Here is a 21,490-nt window from a genome sequence, read left to right as displayed (position 1 = left end):
CCGCCGGAAACACGTCACCGCGCGCCGGTGGCGGGAAGCTCGAGCGCGAGCCGCGGGCCCGGCCTCAGGGTCCGGGTGGCCTGTCCCGGCTGAGGAGACGGATATAACCAAGGGAAGGGTGACGGAAGTTCTGTGTAGCCCGCAGTGCCCGACAAACAGCCAAGGGAGGTAATTTGACTGCCGTAGAAATCTCCAGGGATTCGGGAGCAGACAGGGCTGCCCGGGAGCCAGCGCTCCCCGTCGGCCTGTCAGTCTGCGCCTCGGCTCCAGAGGAGCTGCTAAAGCCTCATCCCGCTTTTCTGGGGAATTGTTCTGCTTCCACTCTGATATTTTATCTAACTCATTTTACCATCCTCTGCCAAATAGGTGAAATTGGGCATGAGATGATCAGACATATTTTTTTAAAGTAATTTTTAGGTTTTAAAGGTGAGCCAAGATTGATTTATGGTTTTTAAACACTGCCACCCACCAAAAGAGGATGAGTCAGATGGAGGTTTGTGCCGACAGCTCCTCTTGCAGTTGTACTGGGTTAGGAACATGAACAGGGTCAGCTAACGTGGTTGGGCTCATCAGTGCTAAATTGCTAATCCTTTGTAGCTTTGCCTGGGCATGGGGGGAGGATCACAAGTTTAGATGCAATCTGAGAGATCTTAGTTTAACTTGCCATTTAATTTGCCTGGCATCTGAAAGAAAAGCTAAGCCTTGTTTTATGAGGAACTGAATTTTAGAAAAAGTGAAGTGTTACGCTATTTAAATATGACAAGCTCTAAAATCTCAACCTGTACAGCAGAAAAATATGTGATACTGGTTAATCAGGCACTGAGCTTTTCTTTGGGCAATTTCAATTTCTGAAGTATTTCTCTTCAGTATTCACTAATACATTCTAGATTTGCTTAAAAAAGTATGAATTAAAGTCATGTCTCCTTTGCTCACTTGTCTTTTTCCTGCATTTTTATAGGCACCAGCCAAGGTTGTGTTACCATGGTTTCAAAAAGGAAATTGTCAAAAACTGATGCTTCTGAAGAGAACTTCAAGACAGACTTGCCAAGTAGGTGCTCAGGTATAATCTTATGGGGAATGGAGACCCATTGGTAGAGGCAGTGGGTCCCAGGCAGAGAAGAGGCCAAAATGACAGTTTTGGTAATGCTCATTGTTAATGACACTGTTGATCTTTAAACGCTTTTTAAAATCACAATAAAATAACAATGCTAAAAGCAGTGCCATATCTTTTCGTAGTCCTTCTGCTCTCATACCTTCGATCAGCATTTACTATCTTGAGCTTCAGAGTCTGCAGATTAATCACATTTGATCAAAAGCAAAATAACCTCTCTGTGTAGCTGGAGGGAACATAGTTATTTTTTGCTTTAGCAGATGGGTGGATACCTAAGAGACAGGTGTGGTGGGAAAACCTATATTAAATTTGTGCTTTTTGGGCCAGAGGGAAGTATGCTCTAGCATTGCTCATAACCTGTTAGTGGGTATGTCTCCCACGAGAGTAAGCCACTGAAGGTGTATCTTAACTGTCTTTGGTTATGGATCACTAAAAGGGGTGAGTAGGGAATGTTTCTTTCTGGTGTCATGCTGCAGGGGTAACTGCTTTATAGGAACAGCGCATTGGCATCAGGGTTGGCTCATGACTGCTGTCAGACAGCAGTACAGTTTGTTAGTCTGGTCCCTTAAGTGTTCCCGTGTTCTTCTAATTTCTTACTGGAAGGTTAATTTTGAATTATTTGTTTATATGAAGGATCCTTACTGGTTTTATTGCAGAGTATATTTGATGTAGCATGTCTTGTTTTCTCAGAAACAAAGAAGTCAAGGATTTCTGAACAGGAGAAGGCCCTTGCCCATGTTGGAGTGGAGGATGAGGGAATCTTTGAAGAGCTCCTTAGAACATCAGGAATTATTCTGAAAGCTGGAGAGGGACAGAATGAAATAGGTATGGGTTTAACACTTGCTCTCTCTGCTTGTATCTGAAAGCCTGCAAAGATGACTGGTACACAGTAAAGATGTGTTTTACTTTGCTTGAGCCAGCTTGTTCCAAAGTTCAAGCAAACCCTCATCTGGCCTCTTATTTGTTATATACCTCTTGAATTGCACAGTTTCTGCTAAATTCAGTGCATCACCTAGACTCATTATACCATCTTTTTGGGTGTATACATGCTCAGTCAAAAGACTTCTGAAAGATTATTGGAGGTATATGGAATAAGGTTAGACTGCATCTGTGATTACAGTATTGAGTTACAGAGGCAGGAGCTCTGAAACAGGGGAAAGAACATGTCATGTCGCCTTTCAGCTCAGACTTCCTTCAGGAATTCATGTATTAAGCCGTTTTAATGCTATTAGCTACTCTCAGCCCAGACTGGAGAAAGCACAAGTTGTGGTACCACTTGGGCTTCTGCTGATACCGAAAAGCCAGTTGAAGAAGAACTCTCTGACTCAGAGTTAGAGTATTAGAAAGCAGGCATTCTTTATTGCGGCACTGGGTGCACGGGGGATTTCTCCACCTAATGGGCACACCCAAGCCCCTTAGGTTACATCTTAAATGCAGGTACCTTATACATATTCATAGGGTTACACAATACAAACATACATATGTACGACTAAGGTGTGGTTAGTTCAAAAGACTTGTGTCAGCAGTTTTGAAACAGTTATATCACTCTTGCGCCTGCGCGTTGCCTCCTGGTGGTGGTCTTCGGAGGTCTTCAGGAGGAAGGCTGGTAGCCTTCCTTGTCACCTTTTCCCCAGTTTCAACATTGCCAGGTCTCAAAACCAGTCCCTTCTGGTCAAATCGCCCGTTATCCTCCTTACCTGAAGAGTGTTGTGCATCCTTGGGCCTGGACTCATTTCTTTGGGTCATAAAATGCCCGTTATCTTCTGTTGCCATGGTTTCACCTCCTCTGTCCTTGGGGCCTCTATCTCTGTTTTCATGGGCCTGCGTCTTTGTTCCCAGAGCTCAACATTCTTTAGCTTAAACAGACAATTCTTAGGCCTAATATTGTTAGTCATCTTATTAGTCATGTGCTTAATTTCTCAATATTTCTATATCACTGCTAACTGGACTTTGCAGAAGTATTGGTGGACAGGCTTGAGAGCTTGCACTTAGAGTAGCTGTTGTTATGATGTTGTATGGATAAAATGTGTCTCGTTCTTTATTTTCTTTTTAAACTTTCTCCTTAGCTGTAGATCAAATGGCTTTCCAGAAGAAGCTCTGCCTGGGCCTGGAGAAGCACCCTACTTACCCAGGCGTAAGTAACGGACTGGGCTTTGGTAGGAGCCAGCTTTAAAAGTGGTTGCTGTGTAGCAAAAGATGTAAATGCAGCTGCCTGTCCCTGCTGGTCCCATACAAAAGTATGCAACATCGGAGCTTGTCTTGGATTTCTGTGGTCCTGTTCTCTCAGCGTTGCTTTCCCAGCCTTGTCCTTCTGCTGTGTCTGTCTCTTAGTTGTTATATCCGAATGGTCAGACACAGAGATGACCAGCATGTGCTTCTGTTAAATCAGCCATGGTGTACATGCTCCAAGTTTGGTTTTGCGTAATTCCAAGCAAAAGTGCTGCACTTCCACCACCTTGCCCTGTTGAAGTAATTAATTGGCAATATTATTCCATAGACAAAGACTCTTAAGGGAGAAAAATAATTTGCTTGACTTTCTAGTGGAAGCTGTGTTTGGTTTTGTGTTGGCTGGGAGCTGGCAGCATTAAAACTGCCACAATGTGGTGCTCCTCTCCAGTCAACAAGCCCAGCGTGAAAGTCCTGAGGCCGGTGATTTGAATCCTGCAGATATTTTTTGCGTGCAGCTCTTGTCAGATTAAATGTTGCTGTCTCAGCTGAACAGGAAGAAAGGCAAAGCCTGTTTAAATCAAAGCAAAATCTGAGACTGTTGCTTTAGAGTTATTTTCTAGAACAACTAGTGTTTCCTTTTCAAAATGCTTTAGACTAGAGTTCATTTATTCAGCTTTCCTTCCATCATAGTTTCTGTCTCTCTGCAGTTCCCTGTCTAGCTCTTCCATGTTCTCATCATCTGCTCACAAAGAGCATCCTAAAAGACAGCAGTAGATCAGGGCATCTTTTCAGGAAGTGAATAACTTCTCTCTGCTTTGCAGGTTGTGAAGCAATTTATCAGCGGCTTGGAATCTCATATCAAGGACAGAAACCAGTTCAAGAACTGCCTCTTGCCATGCACTCCTGTACGGACTGAGGGGTCAAGGTCAGAGAAAATGTATTTTGTCTTCTCCTTCAGTCAGAGCTGGTCTTTATCTAAATGTCATGTAGCATTGAGCAGAGTGGAGGGAAAGGCCATAGCTCCAGCTGATACAGACTCGTTTCTTATGCAAAAGTGGTTAGTGTAACACATTGCTGTTGAATAGCAGCAAGGTTAAAGTGGTAAGTCATGGAATTTACTAGCTGCCTGTGGCATGTGTTGGGCTCCATGACGTTTTATGGCAAGAACCAAATACTGGGGGAAAAAAATTTGACAAGGCTGGTGAAGGTCATCTGCTTTTTGACAGTTTTTCCGGGAGATACAGCTTAACCACAGAGACTTCTGCATTTCCAGCTCACACTAGTCTTGTAGAGAGTAAGCTCGTTCAGAGCTAAAGTGCAGTTTTAAAATTTTTTTTGTGTGTCTGTGGTTACCATATGTTACCAGAAGTTGCTGTAAGTGTTTTTCAAGAAAAAAACAGTAGTGGAAACAGTTACAGTCTGTTCTCTTAGCATGTTTTTGTTACAACTGTGGTGGAATCTTTCATCTTGCAGGACTCTGGTGCACTCATACTGTGAAAGCCTCATTAAACTGCTTCTTGGAATTAAGATCTTACAGGTATGGACACCTTAGTTTGCTCTTTACAGTGGTGGTGTTTTATTTAGGGATCCTTTTGCTTATGTAAGTAGAGGATTAATAGAACTGGGTGTGAGGCAGATAAGGCTGCTCCTGGAATAGTGTCCAATTTCTTGTTTCTTTAGGGATACAAAGATGCTCAGGGCCTGGAGCACATGGTATAGAAGAAGAGATAGAGAGAACTGGGTTTGTTCAGTCTTAACAAGAGGAGAATAAGGGAAATTGTGTGGCCTTTAAATATCTAGTTGTGTGGTGTAGAGAAAACAGAGCCAGACTCTTCTCAGAGGTGAACAGGGGCAGGCTGAGAGATGACAGCTCAAGTCAATCATGGGAAACTCTGATAGGATATAACCACTTCCACTGTGGAGAATGTTTACTTTAAGTGTTAGAACAGGTAGGCTAGAGAGGTGATGGAAACTCCATTACTGGAGGAATTTGAATCTTGGAAGCGTTTAAAAATGAGCAAGATGCTGAGCAACCTGCTGGCAAGAACAAGATCTGTTAAGTTGTATACAAGTTGAATCAAGATGTATATGGAGTTGAAGATGGTGGATATCTCACCAGGGCAAGGAAACCTGAGAGCAGCTGTGGATTTAAATCCTCTTATAATTAAAATGTCTTAAATAAATTTTTAGAATTGCATTTGGTCCAGGATTAAAGGGGAGAAGAATTAGACCTGCAAAGGGAATGGCAAAAGCATGTGGACACTGGTTTTGAACTTATCTAAAGTTGATGCTTTCAATTCCTGTGTGGTGAAAAGCAGCTCAGCTGGGTCTGAGAAAGAGAGCTTCATTTGACCCAGAGGAATTGCACACCCTGCCTGTATGCTCTGATTCTATTAGATTATGTGGATAGTTTATACCACTCTCAGCATTTATGATTTTCAGACTATATGCGTCCTTTCTGTCATTAGACAAGAGATTTCTTATACAGGATATATTTTTATTGGTCCTTTTGAGTGTTTTTGTGCATATTTCATCTTTTGTGAAAGATCAGTTTTGGTGGCAGTGCCGCAGCACAAGCAGTAAATCATCATCCTAACGCTGTCTTTTTGCCTTTCTTCTAGCCTGCTGTTATAACACTGTTGTTGGAAAAGATCCCTGAATTCTTTTTTGACATGTGAGTATAGACTGTCTTCTCTCTGTCTTGAAATGAAATTTCATCTTTTGGACAATCACCAGCTGTTTGACTTTAACTGTTACTTCAAATTTACCTGAATGCCTGTTTGCACTGACGTTTTTTACTTCATACATGTGTAAAATTATCTGTGAGGTACCATGACTTTAAACTTGTGGGTGCATAAAGCAGAAGACAGATCTATAGAATCTGAAATACAGACATACCTCATGATTCATTATGCTTTTCTTAGCTCCTGGCACAAGCTTGGGAAGTATTTCAGCAGAGGGACTATGGCGTGTCTCATTATTTAAAAAAAGATCAAAGCGGCTGGCAGAATTTTAGGAGGCTGCTAGATGCAAACAGACCTCCTTTTAAAAATGCAGATTGTGTTCAAACAAGGAAAACAGAAAAAGCATCTGTTGGTTTTTGAATGTAGAAAATCATAGCAGAGAGAGATCTTGAGGCGCAACATAGGCAAGACTTGAACACTTAAGCTCTTCTTCCAGTGCCCTGGATGCTCATTACAGAGTTAGTGGAGCAGATCAAGGGAGGGAAAGAAGCTGAGGCTGTTCCTGATACAGTGTTTGATTCAGTACTGAGTATCAAGCAGGGTACAAATGCTGTACAGAGGGTGAGTCTGAGAAATTGTCTCAGATTGCAGTCTTTTTAGAGGAGGGTTTAACACAAAGTCACAAGAACTGAATTGTTTTTACCCAAGGATTCTAAAGGATCTTGGGTGTAAAAGTGATAAGCTGCTAATTGTGCAGTGAACCATTTAGGAAGTCTTAAAAATTGATATTGTTACACTTGTCTCCTATTAAACTGTAAGAAGAGTCAAGTTTTTCCTGTGTATTAATGACCAGTTAAAAATGGTGGGGGGGAGAAAAAGAAATAAGTGGTCCATTTTGCAGTAGAAGGAGGATGCTCCCATGGAGATCTGGGTTGTTCAGCATGTTCACAAATGAAAAAGGAAATGAAAAGTGAGGTAACAATTTATGGTAACAATTTCCAGGATAATATAATCTAAAAGTAATTGTGAAGAACAATAGAGTTTTTTCAGTGGAATTCCTCCTGGATTTTGTTTTGTTTAATTATGGGAGAAGAAACAACATTCATTACAGCTAGTCTGTAACCACACCTGTACTGACTGACCAATTTCTCCCGAATCTGATGTAAAAGCACAGACCTATCATACCTCTACAGGTTTAATGCCAGTCAGTGCCTGGACAGAGGATGTTCAATTTATTGACTCACTGTAGGAAGCATAGGGAGAATTTAGCTTATCCATGCGATTTGGCAACAGTCAGCTTATTAATACACGTGTGCTCACAGACCAGCACGACCAGAAGTTATAGAAGAGGGAGGGCATCTTAGACAGTACAGCTCTATAAACCTTGTTTTCTTAAAAAATCGGACTAAAAATAATCCTGATTGTATAAATACAATGACAAACTCAGTGTTTTCATTGAGGAAAGGTATCTCGTATGGGTGCTTCTTTTTGTTTCTTATTTTTAGTATTAGTTTCATGCTTAGCAGTAGAAAAAGCAGCAAAAAGAGTATTAGGGAAGGAATTGGGAACAAAATTGAAAACATCATGTCACTGTAAATGCATGGTACAGTCACATTTTGAATGTTGCATGCACTTCTGGTCAGGCCGTCACAAAAATATAGTAGAACAGTTTCTATGTAAGTAGGGAAAAATATTCTAAATAAAATAGGTTCTGCCTGCCTTCAAAGGAAATGGCTGGCAGAGAGATGATAGATGTCTGTAAAAGCAAGAAAGATTTAGAAAAGGTAATTGAGGAATGTTTAACCACTGTTTGTAACTATGCAAGGCAACAAACAAAAAAACCCCAGAAGTACTTTTTCAGGTTATGCATAATAACCCTGTTGAATTCAGTGTTGGAGAATATAGAGGTTGGAAATTACACAAGATATTGTTTGTTTTTTTAAAAGCCTTAGGGAAATTAATGGAGGATAAATGTACTGCTGGATAGCAGACATGGAGTGGGTACCGGCTTCTGCCTTGGAGATTTGCTAAACTGCTTATTGTTGGACACTCAATGGAAACTCTGTGAAAAGATTGCTCTGTGAATGCCCACTTACCCAAAACTTATCCAAAAGCATCTAATACTGACTGCAGTTGAGGACAGGGATACTGGGCTCCAAGGAGATTTAGGCTAAGCTAGTGTAGCCACTCTTACGGTAGGTAGCACAGGAGATCTGAAGTAAGGTCACGTTGTATGTTTTGCTTTTTGTGCCATAACTTCGGGTGTTGTTGTTGGTGGTGTATTGAAACATGCTGGTAGTATCCCTGCTTTGTCTGCATAGCAAGTAAGAAGTAGGTTCTTCCTAGGTGGTGCCAAAATCCCTAGGGGTGTTAATGATATTTTCATAGTATGATTTTGTTAGTTGGTTAATTTGAATTGCATCTCATGGTCCTGCTGACCAGCAGCAAAGCTAATGAGTCTGTCTGTATTTTTGACTAATCTGTGTTTCACTTTCTGCTGTTTTAGCGTGGGCACCTTTGGAACAAATTTTCCCCGGCTCATTGTCAATCAATTTAAATGGCTTGACAGGCTTCTTGACAGCCAGGTGGGTACTGATGGTGCAATCACATGTATGGTTTTTCCAGTCAACTTCTGGAACGCCTCTCAGGTGGGATGAGATAAATTATTATGCTAATGAGAACTGATGTTGTTTTCACATGCTGAAGGAGAGATTTAATTCGTTCTGGTTTATTATGATGACCTTCAGTGACTTTTGAACATTCCCTTTTACTATTTTTCTTCTTCCCTCGCTCTAAGTCTCCTTTTTCATAAATTTGTATCTGTACGTATCTATCCACATGGGTGACCCCATTTTAAAGCTGTTGCTGGTAGGAAGTTACAATCCCCTCTTGTTTAATTTCAACAAGAGATACTGGATACTTGCAAGCATCTGGGGATGAATTCTCTGTTCTTGCTTTGGTGGTTCTTTTCTTTCTTCCTTTCCCTAAGTTAGTCAGTCTCTGTGGGTTACTTTGTACTGGAGCGCTATTACTAGAGAGTCCCAGAATTAACTGAATCAAGAAGTCATACTAAACACCGAGAAGCTTGCTGTTATGTTTCTCGGTTTCCTTTGCTCACCAAGATAGTTATATCCTGTCTTGGATATGGCATTGGTAAAATAGCAGTGTTCCATAAAAATCTATGTTATGATTCACGACTTCAACAGGACAATGCGTTAAGGGACAGTTGGCATAAATCCAGACAAATGATTTACTGAGTGACCTTACATGCATAATATTGTTGCCATGCAAATGAACCTCTTTGCTCACGGTGAGACTCATGCATTTTACAAGCGTTCCTCTTGTCTGCAGCATCTCGTCAGGAAGTTAATGCAGATGCTTAGTGTCTCTCCAGTACCAATCCAGCATGATATTATCACCAGTTTACCTGAGATCCTGGAGGATTCCCAGCAAAGTGAGGTTGCCAGAGAGCTCAGGTACAAATGATTCGGTTGGGGTTTTTTTGTTTTTATTTTTTTTCCCCTTGCACTTCACAGAAAAGGACATCATGCATTAATGCAGGCTGCACCAGGACTGACTGAAGTAGTGGGACACCAGTCTGTTTCTGTTAACGGTAACATTCAGGGAAGCTAACACTGGCTTAGCACATTTAATTTGTGCTGTTATGCTCTTGAAGAGAGGTGTAAATGCTCCAAAAGTGCTTTTATCTAAAAAATTATTAAACTCTTGACTACCTGGATACAGCACAGGTAGAATCCCGTTAAGTACTCATTATTTTGTTGGATCAGTCTGTGATCAGTCACTTGGATATTACTATAGACAGCTTTTGGTTTGTCTTGGATTCTGCTACAATAAGGGTCAACGTTGTTTTTATTAATAAAAAATCCCACAACACAATAAATAGGTGCATGAGGCAGAACTTTCTGGCTATTTCTTATACATTTCTTAAGCATATTTACTGACCCAAAGAACAGGGGGACCTAATGCCAATAGCTGTCCTCCCAGAGAGCACTACCTTAAGCTAGCCCTTACATCTGTTTGGTTTTTTTAATAGTGTATTCATTTTACACAATATTTTTTTTCAGTAGTCTTAGCCTATATTTCATGATACATATCAGTGTTTCTAATTCTTATTGTTACACAGATCACTTACATTTATGCTGGTGCTAGTTATCTTTTCAAACCTGTGGTCGTTATTTCAGCCTACACCTGCAAGTGGTGCATTCTGTTCCTTGTACCCTCGCAAAAGTAATTGTAGCTTTGTGTTTCTGTTCTCAGTTTGCTGTCTCAGCTTCTAGATAAAAAAGCTCCACATAATTAAATTTTTTGTGCAGTTCTTAGTCTGTTTGTTCCCTATTGACCAGTGCTGGGAAAATGAGGCTGAACTAAATGGAATCTGGTTGGGTCCATTGTGCCTTTCATTACATGTTTGCAATTCTTAAAGCAAATACTGTGACTAGGGAGGAGGTCACACATGAGACAGATTCAGTCCTTGGCTTTGGTGCTAATCTCAATTACACTTTGCTGATGGCCTGTCCATAGGACAAGTGTTGCTAAAAGGTATCAGGCCTAAGTGATGTTTGTGGTTAAATCATATACCAGCAACATCACTAACTTTTTTCTATTTATAGTGACCCCAGGACCTTCCACTTTTCGAGGCTTGTACCAGGTCTTTGACCATGTTTCCTGTTTTTACAGGATTTGAAAAAGGTAGATTCTTCATATCTGCTTCTAATCAGCAGCCACAGAATCACAATTCAGTGTGTTCAGAGAGGAGTGGTAATTTAGGGAGCAAGTTTTCCATAATGCCAGTGGCATATGTTGTCAGTTTCAGAGATTTTTTTGCAATGATCACGAAAACTACTGGAATCATACAATTTACTAAAGATCCATTTATGGTTCTATTAAGAGGATCATTTATTTTCTTGTGTATCAGCTGCTTACTAAAACAGGGCAGGCGGCTAACAGTTCCAATCCTGGATGCCCTTTCTCGTCTGGACCTTGATGCAGGCCTTCTGGCTGAGGTAAGAGCTTTTACTGAGCAGTTGAGCAGAAGCCAGCCCCTGTGTAGCAACACAAGAGCTGGAACTGTTTGGTTGTTCAAAGTATTTTGCTAAATCTGACTCCTATAGGCCTTCAAAAGTCCTGATCTTTCTGAAATTGGAAAGGAGTCAGAGAAGCTAAACCTCTTTTTGGAAATATGCATGAAAGGTTCAGTGAGGAGCAGAGAGAAGTTTTCTGGCTGTTACAGTATGCATTCAGGAATTTCAAACATAGCTGTTTTAGCAAATGCAAGAGCACTTTGTCCTGCTGCAGTAAATTTTTACTACCTATCTTAAACCTGCTTTTGTTACCAATTCTCTTTGAAGTACAGTGACCAGACTAGACTGCTATATTCTAAGTAAAGGCAGACTGGTGGTTAAGTAATTGCATAGTCATAGTTTTTCTCTGCAAAATGCTGATAAAGGAGAAGAGATGATGTGCCTTGTGTCTTCTGGACATGCTGGATTGTTTCACTTCTTGCATTTTGGCTTCTTATGAATAGAATAAAATTGATTTGAGTGCATTGAATACTATTTTACGTAGTCCTGAAAGACTAGTGCTGCATAACAGGCTACCCCTCTTCCATGCTTTTCCCTTTTGAAATCCAGTTAAAAAATGGTGGAGCCAAGCTCTTCCCAGCAGTGCCAAATGAAATGATAAGGGGCAATGGCCACAAATTACAACCTAGGAGGTTCGGGTTGGACATTTGGAAAAATGAGTTAGGGTCTGCAGCACTGACATAAATTATCAAAGAGGTGGCAGGGCTTGGGGGTTTTCTCCATCCATGGATATCTTCAAGACTCAGTTAACAAAGCCAGGGTGAGTCTGATCTAGTACTGACAGTATTCCTGCTCTGAGCAGAAGGTTGGACTATAAACTTCCAAAGATTCTTTCCCACTAACATAACTGTGTTTCTGTGAACCATAGTCTTACAGCTGATCCAGTATTGCTTTCCCCTCAGGTGCGGCAGTCTGCCATGACCATTGTGCCTTCTGTAAAACTGGAAGATTTGCCTGTAGTAGTAAAATTCATCCTCCATAATGTCAAGGCAGCAGATGCAGTAGAGGTACAGTATTTTTCTCTATACTAAATAAAGACCAGTAATTTGTCTAATCCAGTGCATGTTTTAACAGAGAGCAGTTGCTTCACACATGGAGGTGTATGCTTTAATGGTTTCAAGTAAAATTTTTAATATTACCAAGGATCAAAGCGCAAGTAGAAACTATATCTGTCCTTTGACTTTGATTTGGTTATGCCTTCAATGCCTGAGAATTGAAACCTCCTCCTTTCTGCTGGCTATCGTATTTTCTCATTTGTTCTTAGAATTAGTTTTTTTTGGTGTAAACATCTTAAAGAACTGAAAGCAGTCAAATTGTCTTGAGTTAAACTCTTAGACTGGAAAGCTGTAGTTAAATGGCAGCCTCTAAATTTGATCTAAGAACTGTGCATTGTACCGACCTTTTAAGGGTATTAAATTCAGAAGTATCCACAGATACAGGACTGCAACTTGGTAATTCTCTTCTTTTCTCCACTGAGTTCATGTTTTGGAAGCATTTCTACAAGGGTAGTTCTCCTGGAGGACCATTTTCATTCTAAGATGTAAGCTTCCTCAGTTTTTGAAGTTGCTTTATCTAAGGAAACACACTCAGAATATTTTTTTAAATGAGCCAAATGTATTTGTTGAGCCAGCCTTGCTGAATTATTGAACATGATTTTTTTCATACTTTGAGGAAGCCTCAGCCTAAGCCAGATGAGGACTGTGATCTGCCCAAATCTTTCAGGGAAACAAACCACTGTGAAAACAGCATGGCTATAACATGCAAGCCAGTCTGTGCTGATACACTGCAATTTGACAGCAGTCAGATTGGTAAACTCACATGCCCCAGAATTCCCATGGCTGTCATATATCTTTTTCAGCTGCTAAACAAGATAAAACTAGTTCACAGCAGCATACAGCAGATATAGGTGGGGATTTCACAGAGAAACTCTTAAGAAATCCTTTCTGCTTTTTGCATGCATCTGCAACATCATGACATGACATGATGGGTGAAGAGCAAAGTGTTACTGGTTCATTTCCTAAATTTAAAAAAAACCCAAGTTTGAGCATGGTTAAATGCTTACGAGTCTTTACAAATACATGAGATCTTGATTTGTAATTTTTGAGGTTATTCTGGGAGATTGCGTTTTCTTTTCCTCAGCTTTTTCTGTTTCCCCATTATATGTCACAGTGATTTGTGCAGGGATTTGTATTTTACAGGTGATTTCTGATCTTCGCAAGAGCTTGGATCTGTCATCATGTGTTCTGCCCCTGCAGATCTTGGGTTCCCAGAAGAAGATTAAAAGCCAAGTCCAGGCCAGGTACTTAAACAGATTTACATGATTATCCAAGGGTAAGATGGGCAGAAGGACTTCAGCTCTTCTTTATCTGTTCTCTCTGGCACACATGGTAACCCACACGAGTCTAATTTATCCCGCATAAAGGTGCCGAGACCTTTATTCCTTCCTGCTTGGTGCTAATATGACACATTTGCCAATCTTTGCCCAGCTGGCTTCCTCTGCCATGCATGTAATTTCTTGTCAGCCATCTGCATCCATGTCTGCATGGGGGTAGGCAGCTCCATTTATAATAATGTTGCTGCTGGTTCATTTGTTTTAAGTTCCCTCCAGTATGTTTTTGGTTGATTCTGCAACCTCTGCTTCCACCCTCTTCTGAAACTCCCTATCCCTGCCAGAGCATTCCCTCTAGAGAATGGCTGCTTTAAGTAACTGCTGTGACTGCTACGCTGCCTTGTTCCTTTTACTACAGTGTTTACAGTGACTGAGTCTCCTCCTTTCTGATCATTTACAGTTCTTCCATGAGCCAAGTAACCACCAGCCAGAATTGTGTGAAGCTACTTTTTGATGTGATCAAGTTAGCTGTGAGATTTCAGAAAGATGTCTCTGAAGCATGGATTAAGGTAAGATACATGCTTCAGTCCTTGTTTCCTTATTTAATTGGACTCCTAGGTTGAGCCTGAGCCTTTCTTGTAATCAAATGTGATATTAAAAGACAAATATTAGCCCTTCATTTTACTGATACAGATTTCATTCTGTGTTCCAAATTAGCGGTGCTTTTTGGAGGTCTGCTTTCTTCCTCGGTTACTAATTCACAGTGTCTGCAAGATGGCCACTGAGCTCCTCTGTGCAGACCCCAAGTCTTGAAGTCCAGGATAAACCTGTTTACAAGAGTATTTTGGAAAAAATAGTTTTAGATTTTTTTTCTTCTGTCTGCAAGAGTGCAAAAATGTAGACCCATATGTTGAGACTGAGCTGTGTGAAGCCTTAAGGTGCTTGAAAATGTCCAGCCAGAAATCACTGTTGTCTGATATTGGGCTAAATTTAATTTTAAATTTCATTTCAGTGTAAACCATGAGACTGTTCCTTGTTCACAGCCTTTCATTGCTCAGTACTTTAGTTCCTTTTTCAAGCCTGCTTGTTACTTGAGAACGTCCTTGTTCAAGCTGAATTTTCGTGTTGTTTTTTTGAGTGCCTCCTGGATTCTCTGCTGTTGGCAAGATCCAGTCTGCTGGCTTTGATAGCTGTCCTGTTGTAAAGGACAGAAAACTGTGAGCAGTATTTCTTTTGGTGTCTGCCTTTTTTGATTTGGTTGTGGAATATATTATTGTACTCTAGCATAACAGTTTTCTTGGTTTCTTTGCTCTTAGGCTATTGAGAACAGCACATCTGTATCTGACCATAAGGTAATACTTGTGACTCTGCACTTGTCTCTGGGAGTGTCCTCTTCTGCTGGTGTTTTCAAGGGCTTTCTTCATGGTTGTAGATGAACAGATTTTTCTAGTTGGAGCAGAAACTGCCAGTGGTGTTGCATGGGCGGTTCTTTTGGTATTTGACTTGCTCCTAGTATAACAGCCATCCATTTTCTTTGTGACTCTTAGTTCATCCCTTCTAAATGTCAAGGGACAGCATTGTCCTGCTTTAATCCTGTCCTGTTGGACTGGTAAGGTTTTTCTACAGTTGTGGCTGTTGGGGCTTTCTGAGCTCTTAATTTTCTTCTCAGCTTTGATTTCAAAGTGTGTAGTTGTCTGGACTGTTTAATATCTTTTCAGCGTAATGATTGGTGGTTATTCCCTCTAAAAGGTTCTGGATCTGATAGTTTTGCTGCTAATCCATTCTACAAACACCAAGAACAGGAAACAAACTGAGAAAGTATTGAGGAGCAAAATTCGACTGGGCTGCATGCCAGAACAGCTGATGCAGAAAGCCTTCCAAAATCATTCAGTGGTCAGTGTTGATTCTGCTTTGGGACTCCCTCTTCTATCTCTCAAAGATCTTGTCAGATGATGATTTAACCCTGCACTGCATTATTTATACTGTTTCAGTTATGTACACTTACGTTTTTAATTTTTGGTCCCAGATCAATGTCCCAAGGCACATGTCCTCTGTTGTAACCGTCACATGTTTTTTTTTAGAGATGAGCTTTCCTCAGAATTGGATGGGCTTTTTATTTTCGTAGAAAACCTTTCAGCCTAAGAGATGTAGTGTAGCCCAAGATCTCCAGTGTTCCAGGCATGCTGTTGTCTCCCACAGTATTTTTAGAAGATCATATGTTTACATGCACCATATTTCAAGTGCAATGTTTTCTTGGTCTAAATAAATATATTGGGCATATGTAACGTAATGTAAATTACCGTTTACTATGAGAAAACTGTAAAGATCAATGAAAAATGACACTGCTGCTTGTCAGAGGTAGGGGGCAGATGAGAAATACTGAGTTATTAATTTAAAATTAATTAATTGAACTATAATAATGCCTTAAGTAGGCACATTTTATTCTGAATACAAGTGGGTTTAATTCAGTTTTAGTTTAACTCCCTTCCAGAATAAGTTAAGATAAAGTAAATTAAGCCACTTTACATTTGAATAAGGGTTTGTTGTTCAAAGGTGCTCTGTGTGTTTAAGCTAACTTTAAAAGTTAAGTTCGATTTTTCTGATTATCTTGATGTAGCAGAGTCTTCTATTAAAGTAAGGCCAAGAGTGTGTCTGTCCTGGGGCTTATATTTAGTGGCACATTGCTGTAATGTGACTTCCCTGGTGTCACCCATAAGGGATATGCTGCTGCGAGCTCTGCAGCTTTTCAGGCTGGCATCTTAACCAATCTGTAAATCCTGTGTGTGGAGAAGGTTGGAGAAACCCATTCTGGTGTGCCTTACCTGCTCTTGTTGCCTGTTTATTTAGAGAATTGAGGGTGTTGAAAGCAACCAGCAATAATCTCCTCTTTCATGATATCTGTATTTCAGGTTATCAGAGACTTCTTCCCTTCAATCCTAGCACTTGCTCAGATGTTTCTGCACTCTGCACACCCATCCGTGGTCTCCTTTGGCAGCTGCATGTACAAACAAGCATTTGCAGCCTTTGACTCTTACTGCCAGCAGGTATAGTGTGATGGATGGCATCTGTTTTATTTGTGTTTGCACTTTGTTCTAGAATGTATGTCATGATCCTTTAGGCAGGAGAGGATTTCAGGCGGTTGGAAGCCTTTGAAGACAGGTGCATGCTGTAGAGTAGGCCAAGCAGAAGATGGGGAACAAGCACAGCAAGACTCTGTAGCGAGTGACTCAAGCTCAGAGACTGCTGGGAGGAGCAGGGAGAAAACAGGCAGGCCTCAGAAGTGACAGAACGAAAAACACTCAGAGAGCAGAGGGGACTGTGCTGGGTTTACTGCAATTCAGAAGGCAAACAAGTTGACTGACATCTAGCCAGGAAGTCAGGACTGGCCCCCAGGGTCACAGAGGAGATTTGTTCATAAATCCATATTCCTGTTCTATCTTACCTAGTCACTTTGAGCGTCCTCTGTTTTAAAAAGCCATTGTTATAGTTCGTATTGCAACTTTTTTCCCTTTCCTTGGATAACTTACTGTGATGAAAAAGTTTACACAGATTTCCCTCAGAGCTATGGCCAACTTTGACTCCTGCTGCATATTCTGAAATAATCACAGACTAGACTTTCAGCTCTGAGTATGAGTTCCTGCAGACATGCTGACATCAGAAAATCTGGGGATTGAAGACAACTCTGCAGCAGCTTTTGAATGTATCTGCACTTTTTTGAGCACAGTATGTTTATAATTAAGATTGTTTCCAGCATTGTATCTGTATTATTACAGCAAACTTAACAAATAGACAAACAAAAAAGCAACTGGGAAAAAAAATGAGATATGAAAGCATACGATGTCATCTGCAACAAGCTAGTGAGTCTAGTAATGCTTTGAGATGTTAAGAATTTCAAAAGACAGTGGATGTATTAGCAATTAGTGACACAGGAAAGACCCATAGCCTCAGACAGTGGATGGGAGTGGAGAGAGATCCCTGTCCAGAAGTCAACTGAAATAAGGCCATAAAAATATTTTTGAAACAAAAATGTCAATTTTGAACTGCTGTTGATAAAGACTGTGAAGGCACTGGAACTGCTGAAGCCAGAGGCAATGTCTTCCTGGGTATGGTGCAGTGTTGTGTGCACCTAAGAAAATAGGGTAGATTTTTATCATTTTATGTGTTGGTAGCAAAGAGCAGAACCTGCAGTAGTGTTAGTAAGCAGGCAGGAAAAATTTGGTGAAGAGCTGCTTTATGGAACCATGGGAGCTTTTAGAACTGGATAAAGTTCAGGCTCAAGGAGAAAGTCAGTATTGTGGATATTGAGAATTAAAGAGCAAACTGAGAGGGGACTTAGAATAATATGGTTGAGTTCCAGGATGATTATCTGTACTTGATCAGCATATTCTATATGAGCAGAACAATGCAGACATTTTTCTGTTGATATTTCACTATGGGGGCTTTTTCCTTAGGAGGTTGTGACTGCTTTGGTGACTCACGTGTGCAGTGGAACAGAGACAGAATTGGACATTTCTCTGGATGTGCTCACTGATTTGGTGGTGCTGCACACATCCCTGCTGATGCGCTACGCCACCTTCGTGAAGGTGTGTATATTTCTTGGGGGCATACTATATCTCAGGTCCCCTACACCATTTTGCTTCGAATCCAGACTAGATCAGTGCTTTTCAGGAATAGAGATATTGGAACAACTCATACCTGTAAAGCCATCTGTCTTCAGAAATGTGTGAGCTGTAAGATAGGCCTGTATGATTTTTTTGACAGGGGAAATTGAGATGGACGAAGAAAGAAATTTACCTTTCTCTGTAGCTGGGGGATGCTTAAATTGCAGGCATGGAATGACACCTACAATGGAAGGAAAATGCTGTCTGCATCAGCTGTTTCAAATATTTGGCAAAAACCTACCCCCTTTGTGGACTGCCTGTTCTACTACATTAAAAGACTGACAGTACTTTAGCCAGTATTTGAATCCTAAAACAAAACCGGCAGGAATGGGAAAGGACTTATGTACTAAAATTTAAAAGAAGAAAGCGCTCAATGGGTGAGGAAAAAAATGGACTATTGACTCCTAAGAATGACAGTCAGGGTCAGGCCTGCCCAGTCGTCTGTTTCCAAAAGTAGTAAAAGTGGAGATTAAGGGAAGATCAAAACAGCAAGGCAAGCACATAGCAATACTTTCCTGGAACACTTCCCCATCTGAGATGATTTGTAGCTTAAGGACACCCTGTATTTAAGAGCCCTTGAAGAGTATGGGTACAGGTATTCCCCCAACCCCTCTGACATTTTTGGTGCCCCCTTGGTGTCGGTGGATTCTGTAGTTTAAGTACACGCTGTGGAAAAGCTATATACTTTTTGCTGTTTAACTGGTTGATTGTTAAATGTAAATTACTTGCTTAAAATATGCTAAAAAGGCATTAAGATCTGCCGTAGGAATTTGCAATGCAATCTGTCACACGTTCAATGGGTATAACAGGAAGAAACGGGACTCGCTTGCCTCCTGGCAGAGGGAAGATATGATGAGGACCCAGGGCTGAAAGCAGTCCTTGAAAGAGACAGCCTAAAACTCCTGCTTATAATTGAATGTGTTGTCAGAAGTGCGATGGGGAGTACTTGCTCACAGCAGTCTGCTAAGGCCTGCTGACCTTCCTCCTGGCCTTGTTTGCATGTTCTTGTGCTGGCAGATCACTTACAGATTATGGTTTCTATGGGCTGATCTTTGATGCATTACCAAAGCTTGTATATGAAACACATTAATCAATTCTCTGGCCACACCGCAAGGTCTGGCAGCGTACCGTGTTTGACATGCATCTTGGAGGTGGTGACTAGCCAGTTACCTGTAAAAAGATCTGTGGAGCTGCAGATGCCTGGTGTATTTGACACTGAGCTGGAGCCTCTCCAGCGCAGAAAGAACATGGCGGTCTTAGCACGAATCATCTCCCCAGATAGCTATTTTTTAATCTTAAAGCTGGGTAAATTTTCCTGAGGGTTGCAAAAGTGGTTATATAATCCTGCCAAACTTAACACCTCATTCCAAATCCTGCTTGAGGCTGGCCAGCAGTAGGAGAAAAATAATGGTAGCAAAATGCCATGTCAGTGGTAGGAAAGCTAACATGGCTCTGGGAAACAGCTGGACTGTTTTTCACTGAAACATTGGAAAAAGAAATATCCTGAGAATGCCAGCTAGCACAGAACATTCAACCCCTAGATTGTTAACAGTTTGACCCTTACAAGGCTTGTAATGGAAATATTAGTAAAAAATCCATAATGTTCATTTTGTCAAATACTTTGAATCCTGTGACCAAACCTGTGACAGAAGATAAATAGCTGTCACTAATGGGATTGGAACACTCCCAAAATACTTATGGTAGCCAGATTGTTCTTCCCATTCAGCCTCTGATAAAATGAACTGCCATAATTAAGGCCAGAGCAATAGTTCTGCATTTATGTTTATTTAAATTGAATGTAGCTTTTTCCTGCACAAAAAAGGTAAAGTTAATTGTCTTCCCTGCGGTTAACAATTGGTGTCTTTTTGGGAATATGGAAAGGGATTCTTGATACATCTGAGCTAGTTTGTGGCTTCTCTCTTACAGACCATTTTAGACTCTACACAGAAACTGAATCCATGCCAGATCCGGAAGCTTTTCTCCATTCTCAGCACACTAGCATTCAGCCAGAGGCAAGAAGGAAGCTATATTCAGGTAAGCAGAAACGCAACAGAAAGGAGTTCAGGCTGTGCTTTGGTCCTCTTTGCTAGGTTAACTTCCAGAGTTTGTCTTGTGCAAATAATGGCCTCATCTATGAACAGTGATTGGCAGGATGACCTTCAGCTTAAAATTCTCTTCTCCCCACGTGGCTGCAAGCCAGCTTGTGGCTCCAGAATTTCCACCCTGTATAGCAAGGGCTCACTACAGTGACTGCATGCCTCACATCTTTCCCAGAAAGGTCCTTTTTTCTTGCACATCTAAGAAAGGTAGAGTTGTTAGAAATGTTGGTGGAAAGGGACTGATGGCAGTCTCTAATCTAACCTCCCAGTCAAAGTGGGACTGTCACCAACATGATATCAGGTTGACTGTGGCTTTGTCTACCTGAGCCTCGAAGACTTGCAGAAGTGTAAATTCAGCAGCCTCTTTGTCAAGCTTTGTTTCTCAATCACTTGGAAGCATGCAGAAAACATAGTTCAGCTTCTTCCCCAAGACATTCATCTTGATTCAGCTGCTTAATGTTTGTACACCAGAGACAACAAAGACTCTTATATTAGAATGACTGAACTACACAGAAGAGAGGACTCTGCTGTGAAGTGGTAGACTTTGCACCTTTTGTGCCTCCAGTTTAAACATGAAAAGCTACCAAACCTGGTCTGTCCGAATTCATATTAATTCTATACAGGATATGTTGTATGACTCAGTTGCAGCATAATAGTGGTGATAACAGATACTTTTGTCTGGATTTCTGACTCCTTGAGCATGGTAGTCATCAGATAAAGAAATATCTTAAAGACATTTATTTCACAATGGAGCTGTCTGGATTTAAAATCTTCCCATTCGTAAAGCTCAGCTCTTAGAAATTAGGACTATTTGTCTACCTTTGAGTCCCTGCATAGTTTCTAGTTGTGGGTATGTTTGCACATGCTAGCTTGAGACTATAAAGGAAAACTGCTCTTCCTCTCTTCCTGATTGGTCTGTGGCGTGTAAAACAGCATGTCTGTAGTCATTTCAGGTCTTCCCACTCACCCCGTTAAGATGGAGCTCTTCACAGCCAAAATTTTCGGTTATATGTCAGGTTTAGCTCTTTTTCAACTACTTTCCTCAGTGATTTCCCCACCTCCCACCCCAAATCTTTCTTATGTGTGACTTGTGAAAATTGCCTTGGCAACACACAAGGTGACTTTGCAGCCCAGAAGAACTAGCCACCAGGAAGAAGTGTTCTGCCTGTCACCCTCATAAATTGCAAAAAGAAGGGGAGGAGCGTAAGCTCTAGAATTTATTCTGAGCTGAGAGTTTGTAACTGTGGAGATCTAAGGATGGCAGTTTGACTCTGTCCTCACTGATACCAAAGACTCCAGGGGTAGATCACCAAAGAAATCAGTATGCTGGGAACC

At 40.9% G+C, this 21,490-nt stretch overlaps 1 protein-coding gene across 1 annotated transcript in view; it reads left to right on the top strand.

Annotated features, from left to right (window-relative positions):
• Nucleotides 1–40: 40 nt before the first annotated feature.
• FANCD2 (FA complementation group D2) overlaps nt 41–21,490 on the top strand; it is a 55,023-nt gene continuing 33,573 nt past the window's right edge. Inside the window, exons 1-18 of the mRNA XM_074878832.1 lie at nt 41–168; nt 959–1,048; nt 1,802–1,936; nt 3,178–3,245; nt 4,102–4,205; nt 4,754–4,817; nt 5,902–5,954; nt 8,471–8,549; nt 9,316–9,440; nt 10,901–10,988; nt 11,969–12,073; nt 13,265–13,365; nt 13,856–13,964; nt 14,712–14,747; nt 15,145–15,288; nt 16,305–16,439; nt 17,847–17,978; nt 19,983–20,090. Coding sequence (XP_074734933.1) covers nt 982–1,048; nt 1,802–1,936; nt 3,178–3,245; nt 4,102–4,205; nt 4,754–4,817; nt 5,902–5,954; nt 8,471–8,549; nt 9,316–9,440; nt 10,901–10,988; nt 11,969–12,073; nt 13,265–13,365; nt 13,856–13,964; nt 14,712–14,747; nt 15,145–15,288; nt 16,305–16,439; nt 17,847–17,978; nt 19,983–20,090 — 1,653 coding nt within the window. The 5' untranslated portion in view covers nt 41–168; nt 959–981. The remainder of the gene's footprint in view (nt 169–958; nt 1,049–1,801; nt 1,937–3,177; nt 3,246–4,101; nt 4,206–4,753; nt 4,818–5,901; nt 5,955–8,470; nt 8,550–9,315; nt 9,441–10,900; nt 10,989–11,968; nt 12,074–13,264; nt 13,366–13,855; nt 13,965–14,711; nt 14,748–15,144; nt 15,289–16,304; nt 16,440–17,846; nt 17,979–19,982; nt 20,091–21,490) is intronic.

Source organism: Strix uralensis, chromosome 10, assembly GCF_047716275.1.
Source record: "Strix uralensis isolate ZFMK-TIS-50842 chromosome 10, bStrUra1, whole genome shotgun sequence".
NCBI classification, from domain to species: Eukaryota; Metazoa; Chordata; class Aves; order Strigiformes; family Strigidae; genus Strix; species Strix uralensis.
Note: the sequence above shows the minus strand (reverse complement) of the source record. Positions and strands in the feature narration are given on the sequence as shown.